Source organism: Penaeus japonicus, unplaced genomic scaffold (genome assembly GCF_977035675.1).
Source record: "Penaeus japonicus unplaced genomic scaffold, GWHDUDI00000001_assembly GWHDUDI00000018, whole genome shotgun sequence".
Taxonomy (NCBI): Eukaryota; Metazoa; Arthropoda; class Malacostraca; order Decapoda; family Penaeidae; genus Penaeus; species Penaeus japonicus.
Window position 1 is genome coordinate 20,021,336 of NW_028234420.1, and position 9,558 is coordinate 20,030,893.

Here is a 9,558-nt window from a genome sequence, read left to right on the forward strand (position 1 = left end):
TGAACATTTTTCAGTAACCGTGAACTCATAACACAGCACTAGTGCGAAAATCTACTTGTGTGAACAGCTATCTAAACTATACAGTATAAATGTCTCAACATATATTCGAAAAGATCTCTAACACTCAAGTTTCATGATGCATATACAAGGCCACCTACATTTTCAGTCTTTAAGTTGGCCCCTCAGTCGGGGAACCGTTGGATGTCTTGGTAGGGCTATAGAGACCTAATTTTACGGCAACTTCTTTGGGTTGCCGGGGAAGATTCCTTGTTGGAAATGGATTGAAAGTGATGGGTCTCATTGGACCTTCCAGTGAAACACTAGAAGATCGTGAGATTTTTGAAGTTTTGCAAGATGATTTCACACTCTTTCCTGCCTGCTCAGTTTCAGAACCTTGACAGCTCACCTGGTCAAGTAAAGTCACCCGAGGAGATGACATTTCTTTGGGAGATGTGGATCTGATCTCTTTTGCCTGGCTCAATGCTTCACTTAGATCTTTGGGAGATGGAGATCTGATCTCTTTTGCTAGGCTCAGTGCTTCACTTAGATTGCTATTACTTGAGTGTGACATGCGTAGTTTATGTGGCAATGAAGAACCTGAATCAACATTACTACTACAGAATTTCGTATTACTCTCAAGCTCTCTATTCGAGTTACTTCTTGTTGAAAGCATTGCGGGCTCATGCTCCTCTATGGGTGTATTGGCTGGAGTGTCTGTCTCTTTGATGCTATATATCAATGCCCCTGCGTCTTCTACTGACTTTTGCTTCATAATTCTCTCTATTAGTTCTGTATTTTCTTTTACTAATTCTTGCAATTCTACTTCACTGTTCCTTCGTTGTTGTAGGCCTTTCTTTTTGCCTTCTTTGCTTCGACTTGATTTTGAACTCTGCTGGATTAAAAAGCAGAAAATGTCAGGATCGAGAGCTATATCAGCATCTAAACTCAAGGATTTAACACCCCTCCAAAGCCTCTGTCGAATAGCTTCTGAGCTTAAATCCCTTTCACTAAAGAAATCGGTTTCCATTTCTGGCCCACTGCTTTCAAAAACAGCATCGTCCTCGCCTGTTTCATCAAAGGATATAACATTTTCCGCAGAATCAACACTGCAGGGAAAAGCTGATATCCTTCCTTCCAGTGATGCAGTCAGTGAAGATTCTCCTCGCTGTCGCCTGAAAGGGGGTTTTTCTTGCACATCTCCTAAACAAAAAATACTTTCATCTGCAGCCATCAGCGTTGATGACGTTAGTTCATCTGTAGATTTCCTAAGCTCTCGTATCGCTGATGGGTGTGGCATCTCGTCAGAAAATGGCAGTGTTGTATTGGGAGACTTTTTGGTTGTTAACAATTCTGTTTCTTGGGATATCCCTTTGATCATAAACTCTTCTAAATCATTTGATCTCTTCACAGATGATGAATAAGTTTCTGGTTTACTACACTGGATATTTCCTGATTCCTTTTCATTATTCATAAGTAACAAGGCACTTTCTTCACATTTCTTGCCAGGTAACATATCTGAACCTTTTTGATATTCTGTTGAGAGAGGTAGTTTTCCCTCTTTTGAAATTGACTCTGTCGGAGACCTTTGCATTTCTTCTTCGATTTTCTCCACAGATGTGTGTTTGACTGCTTTGATATTTTTTGCAGGTATTGGCTCAAGTTCTTTCTCATATATTTTTGAATGCGGTCCTTCTCCTTGCATTCCTGTAGTTAATATGGATTCTTTATCTTGAGATTCATCTGTTAAAGGCAACTTTGTTTTAAAATATTTGTCTAGGTGTGACAAATCTTCTTGCTCTGATGCTGTACTTGGTTCTTCATTAGGTGCGATTACTTTATCACTTTCATACTTGGCAGTCCATGTGGCAAGAGTTTCTGTGGAATCGAAGCTGAAATCCTCTCCTCTAATGATATCTTTGGGGGGGCAACAGACTCTGCTGCTGAAAGTCTGGTAGTGTCATCAGTGATCAAAGTCCCCATCCCTAGAGTGCTTATGTTTGCCTGAACCTGTGTTTGTGCAAACACAGGTTCCATTTCCTCGCTAGTTACTTCCGATAGTATGTTACTCTTAAATGGCTTTATCGCAGAAGGAACACTGTCATTCATAGAAACTACTTCAGTTTCTCCAGAGCTGGTTAGTAATGAAGAGAAACTGGACTTCTGATCTAATTCCTGACTATCAGCAGTGGCAGAAACATCTTTTGTAGTTCCAAGAGACAATGAATGTAACAGTAATGATTCATCATTATCTCCATGTGTAGCTGTACTGGATACTTTAGTATGAGTCTCTGAGACTCCAATGTCTGATTTGGATACCAAAGGTATGGCTGATATAAGCTTTTCACTACTACAAGCTTGGCTTGTTGTTTTTAACATGTCTGTCCCTGTAGATTTTGATTGATCAGGTTGTTCATTCTCCAAAAACGTTTTAACACCCTCTTGTTGGGCATTAGGTGAATCGCTGTTTGCACTTGTCATTTGGTCAGAAATAGAGGGATAATGGCTTCCAGTCTCTATACCAGATGAAAAGTGCACAAAGCCTACATCATGGGAAGTATCTGCCTTATAGCTTTCTAAACCTAATGCAACTGTTTCACTAACCTTAAACTCAGTGTTAGAAGGTGGGTCTTCGCTAGTATTATCTGTCAGCAAGGTAGAGAGTCTTGATTTTGATATATTTTCCCTGAATGTGAAAACCTTTGACTGTACATCCGTGTCATTTCCTTCTGAAACGTCATAATCATCTTCACTCCCTGTGTAATGAAGTTTCATATTCTCATCTGAAAATATCCGCTCCGTTTCAGTCACTTCCTGTACATCAATATTGATATTGAAATGTTTTTTAGCCTGGTATGTAGGTTTTTCCATATCTCTGCCTGCATTGTTTTCACAGCCTTCTTGGTCAAACTTCGTAAAGTCTTCAAAAGAAGTTACATTAAGAATAAGAGACTCACTTTTAACTTCACTTGTCATGCTTGGATCCTTTGATTTTTGTACTGTTTCTTCTAGCAAAATTTCTTTCTCTGCCACTCGAATCTCTAGATTTTCAGTGTCAGTTTCAGCCTCTGGACATAAATTGGAAATTGATTTCCCTAGCTCCTCCAAGGGATGAAATACAAATGTCGACAATCCTGGGACACCAGAATGGATCTCAAAATCATTTTTCTTTTCGTCCTCAACTGTGATTTTAGGAGACTTTGGTGGGATGAGTGGCGAACTCATTCCAGATTCAGGGGGTGTAGAAGGTAATTCTGTCAGTGACCAATTTATGCCAGCTTTATTGTCTTGCATGATACTTGGAGATATGCTAGGAGTGTTTGAAAGAGATTTGTGTGGTGATGCACTAATGGGGGAAGTTCTTGGAGATGGTGATGGAGACAATGATGGTGAAGAGTCAGGGGACATCTTGACTGTCAGTGAGGTTTCACTTACAGGTACAAGTGACGGGAAATCCGGGAAAGTAGTCTCAATAGGTGACCTCTGGGGTGTGACATTGTGCTGTGCACTGAATTTGTCTATCTCCTCGGGGCCTTTCATAAAGCTGACGTCACTTGGAAAGGGAATCCTTGCTATGATTTCAGCAGCAGTCAGATTTTTCCCTGCCAAGAGAACCTCCAGAGGAATCCCATAATTGGGAGAATATAAAGAGCTGGTTGGTGGAACTTCAGGTTGGACTGGAATACAGCCTTCTGCTACTTCATCATTTGGCAGACGTGGTGAAAGTGTCGGGGAAGTGGCTTGTTCTACAATCTCTCCCGGCTTTATTTCTCCCCGTGAAAAATCAGCGCGTGGCATCTCAAATTCTTCAAGCTTCAGTTCTGCTTGCTGGTGCATCATTTTGTCTATCAGTTAATGTCTTTTCAGTTCTTTCATCTTTCGGTATACTTTCCAGTTTATTTTTTTTACGTCGCTTTGTATCACTCCTTCTTGTGCATTTGATATTTCTACAAATTCCTTTACCTCCTGATGCACCTCCACTGTTTCATATTGTCTCTCTTTTTCTATGTCTGCTGCTGTCGTGTGGGGCTGCCCCTCAATCTTCAACTCTGTCCTGCCTAGTTTTATGTCTATCGATCTTACTTCAGGTTTCCTCTCCCCAAGCATTTTTACTTCTTTATAGTCAACTCCATTTTCCGATTTCATATCCTCGAGTTTAATTTCATCTATTTTGTCTCTATTTTTTCATATTTCGCATTGTCCTGTTTATCTTCTATTTCCTCTTGCTTTATTTCCCTTAATTTTTTAAACACTTGGTTATTTTCTTGCTTTATCTCTCCTGGTTCATCATTTGGTTGTAAGTCTTTTGGTTTGATTCCTTCTGGTTTATCTTCTTCCTTATTTTCTAGTCTTAAATCCATTATTACATTTGCTGCTTTTGTCTCTCCTCCATTTTCACTTCTGGCTTGATTTGCTCCGTTCTAACTGGCGTTTTCTGACCTGTTCTTACTTCTGGCTTTGTTTTCTCCATTCCAACTTCTGGGTGTATCTCCTTTGTTCTTACTTCTGGCTTTGGCTCCTCCCTTCTAACTTCTGGCTTTTTCTGCCCCGTTATTGCTTCGGGCTTTATATCCTCCATTCCAACTTCTGGCTTTATCTCCTCTATTCTAACTTCTGGCTTTATATCCTCCATTCTAATTTCTGGTTGTTTTTCTCCCATTCTGACTTCTGGCTTTATCTCATCCGTTCTAATTTCTAGTTGTATTTCCTCCGTTCTAAATTCTGGCTGTATCTTCTCTGTTCTAATTTCTGGCTTTATCTCCTCCGTTCTAACATATGGCTGTATCTTCTCCGTTCTAATTTCTGGCTTTATCTCCTCCGTTCTAACATCTGGCTGTATCTTCTCCGTTCTAATTTCTGGCTTTATCTCCTCCGTTCTAACATCTGGCTGTATCTTCTCCGTTCTAATTTCTGGCTTTATCTCCTCCGTTCTAACATCTGGCTGTATCTTCTCCGTTCTAATTTCTGGCTTTATCTCCTCCGTTCTAACATCTGGCTGTATCTTCTCCGTTCTAATTTCTGGCTTTGTCTCCTCCGGTCTAACTTCAGGCTGTATCTTCTCCATTTTAACTACATGCTCCATTTCCTCTGTTCTAACGCCAGGCTTTATCTCCTCTGTAATAACTTCTGGTTTTATCTCCTTTGTCGGTGCTTCCGGCTTTATTCCATCTATTCTAACTTCTGGCTTAATCTCTGGTTTCATCTCCATCGTTTTAATTCCAGGTTTTATCTCTACAGTTCCAACAACTAGCTTTATCTCTACAGCTTTAATTTCTTGTTCTTTCTCCATTACTTATTTTATTATTTTATTGGAAGCTAACAAGAGAACACTGCTGCTCTATGTCTCAAGGTAGTTAAGAGGCGGATTTTGTATGATCTTTAATATTTTCTATTAGAAGTGTAATATAGTGTACCTGTAAAGCAGCGCAGGTATTTCCATGGATACGGCAGTAATCTTGCCCCATTCCATTATCTGTTATCTGCCTGTGTTCATAATTCTGTACAACTTTTCTCCTTGCCAGTTTATGTAATTTGAGAATCTGATTTTTGAGTGACTCACAGAAAAAATGTATCTGGCACCAGCTCCATTATATACCTATCCAGATTATCAGTTTGACATTTCCATATACATTTATAACAATTTATTTCACACCGATACAAGCTCACTTAAAATTTATTTCTAAAACGTTATGCCAATTCTTACTTTGTTTTATTTCTCTATGAGGAATCATCTGAAAATAGAGAAATGACAACACAACTTGAAGGTGGGAAATTGAAGCGGCACGGGCCATTCTCCGACACTGCAGCTTGGTTCCATTATTTAAAGGTAGCGGCTGTTTATTCACCTTAATTTAACGTGATAGCATGAAACCATTCATTTTAAAAGTCTATATTCTTTGAATAATAGGTAGTGAAATCCAATGAGGATAGCCGACTGCATTTGCCCTTTCTCTCTCTCTGAAGAGGTTGTTTCAAAAAACGACCAGACTCAATTCCTACTCACCCAAGCATCCATGCCTGATGACCGAACAAAACAGAATATTGTACATACCCAACGGATACCTCCGCCACAATAGAGTTCCCGCTCCTTCTGAGTGTTCCTAATACGAACTAGACTCGGAAGGGTTCGAATACTACTACAAAATCCTCCCCAGGAATGGAACAGACCCCTCTCATTTATGCGAGGGAGTTGAGTAACAACTTTAGGGAGGTGAAAAGTGTTGTTGATGCCCTGGATGAGAGAGGACTAAGTCCCTCGGATTCAGCTCCCGCTCTATATTAAGGCGAGACTCCCTTCCCCTGTCCTACAGAGGCCGGAACCACACGAGCACATCCAGAGCCCCAACAGGAGAGGCAAACCCGTAAGGAGGTAAATGTCGAGGCAGCCACGGTGTCTCCTCCTTCAAAAGATCCTTAGCAAGCCCCTCAATAATATAACGCTGTAAAGGCAAATATGAACCAGGTTTGGATTCAACGGTTTGCGAGGATTTCAAAATCGACATTTTCAATTGATTCAGAGAAGTGTAATACCGCCCAAATTAAGCTCACAGCACAGGGATATCAATGACTTCTCGGGAAGCTTAATCACCCTAGTCAAAACAACAAATGATAGCCAGCCTAATCTGTGGAGATGATGTCAGACCTCATGCCACTCACACCCACATGGATGTATTTACATATATACACACATATATGTATATATTAATATGTAGGTATATATATATATATATATATATATATATATATATATATATATATATATATAGAAATATATATATATGCGTGTGTGTGTGTGTGTGATATATATATATATATATATATATATTATATATATATATATATATATATATATATATATATATAATATATAATTATATATATATATATATATATAATATATATATATATAATATATATATATATATATATATATATATATATATATATATATATATATATATATATATAATATATATACATATATATATATATTCATTCGCATATACATGCATACCGACCCGGTGACCTGACTTGACTTGCCTCGATGTTGGTCACCTACCGGCTCTTGCCTTTCTTGTATCCTGTTGCTTCACCCTGTTTTATGTATAGTGGGTTTGTCTGCCATATTTTCAGCACGAAAAGGCGTTTTGCCATACATGTGTATGTGTGTGTGTGTGTGTGTGTGTGTGTGTGTGTGTGTGTGTGTGTGTGTGTGTGTGTGTGTGTGTGTGCGCGCGCGCGCCTTTGTATGTATATACCTTGTTCTAATTAGTCATGATTTGGCCAAGTTTGCTAATCTTCATATTCTATCTTAAGTTATGCGTAAAATAATAGTGAAAAATACCCCTATATCCTTGCATAATACTCATCATTTCATTTTTTACACAAGCGAAATATATCATCGTCTTTTTATACAAACGTTGGATTACATTTACAATAATAAAGTAGATATGCTACAGTTATCTTTGAAATTACAAAGGTAACGTCAATCTGTAAAACAGCAGATCCCATTGAGAAACTGCATTTCCTCGGCTAACCTTTCTCTCTCACCTTAACTATTTGATCCCCAAGCTCGTCGTCGTCCGGATTGGACCACTCATTGAAACAAAACCTCTCCGCGTGGGACCAATCCACACCCCGAGCTTGAAGGTGTTTTTTCTGACAGCGTCAACCACAGCTGTGGGAACATGCAGGAAAAATGTTAGTAATGTGTGTTCAATATGAAGCAAATTGGGAAGATGATAATAATGATAATGATAATAATAGTAATAATGCTAATAATAATAATAATAATAATAATAATAATAATAATCATCATCATAACAATAATGATAATGATACTAATTGTAATGATAACGATAACTTTAATGATAATGGTAAGGATAATGATAGTGGTAATGATAAGGATAATGATGATGGTAATAATAATAATATTCATGATAACAATAATAATTACATCAGCAATAATGATAATAGGAATAGGAATAATAACAATAATTACATTAACTATACTAATAACATTAAAATAATAATGATAACAATAATAATAGATATATTGATAACAAGAATCATAATTGTCAGTTTTATCATTACCATTATTGTTATTATAATTGTTATTATCTTCATTATTATTACTATTACAAGTTGGATTATCATCATAATTATCATCATTAGTATTATTGTTTTTTATTTTCGTTACTATTGCTATCATTACTATTACCATGATTATTATCATTATTATGTCTATCATTATCATGCTAAATAATAAATGTAAATAATAATATGATGATAAGAAGAAAGCAAATATCAGTGTCAATAAAGCTATAGTAATAATGATTGTAGTCTTAGAATAACGAGAGCAATAAAAAAAAAATAATAATAATCCTATCTTTGCTATCAGTTCTATCATTATCATTACCCTTATCATAATGATAGCACTGTTGAAAATAATATGAATAATCAAAACATAAATCATGATAATATTTATAATACAAATAACAATGGCAAGGGTAACAACCATTCAATATAATAACAATTATACTAAAAATACAAACCACTTTTATGAGAGTAAGAACAAGACCAGCAAGACAATAATAATGATGATAAAGATAATGATAATCATGATGATTATGATGATGAGGATGATAATGATAATAATAATAATAATAATAATAATAATAATAATAATAATAATAATAATAATAATAATAATATAATAACAACCCACAAAAATAATGATAATCATAATAACATTAATAATAGTAACAATGCCAACAACAAAAATAAAACTAATATCAATAAAAATAATAATAAACGATCACAATAATTTTAACAATAATAATACCAAAGATGATATAAAAAATAATAATTTTGATAACATACTACTAATGAATATTAAAAGGTAACAGTAATATTCTTACAAATGATGGAAAACAGACAACAATGTCATCATTGATAATATTAAAAACAACAAGCACACTGAAAACACAAACGATAATACTTTTTTCAATTCAGTACAATATGATACAATGTGATGGTAATGACGATTCAGCTTCCCTCTCGACCCATTGGTCTATGAATGCCCTTGGGAAGGAACTACCAACTCTCTCAGGAATGGTCTCGAGAGAGGCTCATGCCATTCTCTAGTTGATGAGATTTTGTTGCGTATGGCAAGTCATAGGCAGGACTGGACATAATGAGCGCTACTGATGGGCATGGTAATACGTCAGATGACACCCTGCTGCACTGCATTTAGGATCACGTGCAAACGCTCTCGCAAGCCAGGGGCTGCCGACCACCACCGTCGGCTTGCTTAGTAGTTGGAGTCTGTCTTCATCTGATCTGACTTCACAGAGTCGATCCATTTGCGATGATCATAATGGCCAACACCTGACAGAGGCCGAGTCAGCACTAACTAAAAATAATAAGGTGAAATAAACTGGGCCATAAATAAGGCCATGGCGAAGCTTAACTTTGCAAGTCACACTAAAATGATTACTGAACAAACCAAATATTACTACTGCTATTATTGTTGATGATAATGATGAAAACAACACATTA

At 36.8% G+C, this 9,558-nt stretch overlaps 1 protein-coding gene across 1 annotated transcript in view; it reads right to left on the reverse strand.

The window, feature by feature from the left end:
* The window catches only part of LOC122266814 (uncharacterized), a 5,950-nt gene extending 533 nt beyond the window's left edge, over positions 1-5,417 (reverse strand). Inside the window, 4 exon segments of the mRNA XM_086546396.1 lie at positions 1-1,878; positions 1,881-3,846; positions 3,961-4,146; positions 4,364-5,417. The exon segment at positions 1-1,878 is cut by the window's left edge and continues 533 nt beyond it. Coding sequence (XP_086402522.1) covers positions 170-1,878; positions 1,881-3,846; positions 3,961-4,146; positions 4,364-5,287 — 4,785 coding nt within the window. The 5' untranslated portion in view covers positions 5,288-5,417 and the 3' untranslated portion in view covers positions 1-169.
* Between the last annotated feature and the right edge of the window lie 4,141 nt (positions 5,418-9,558).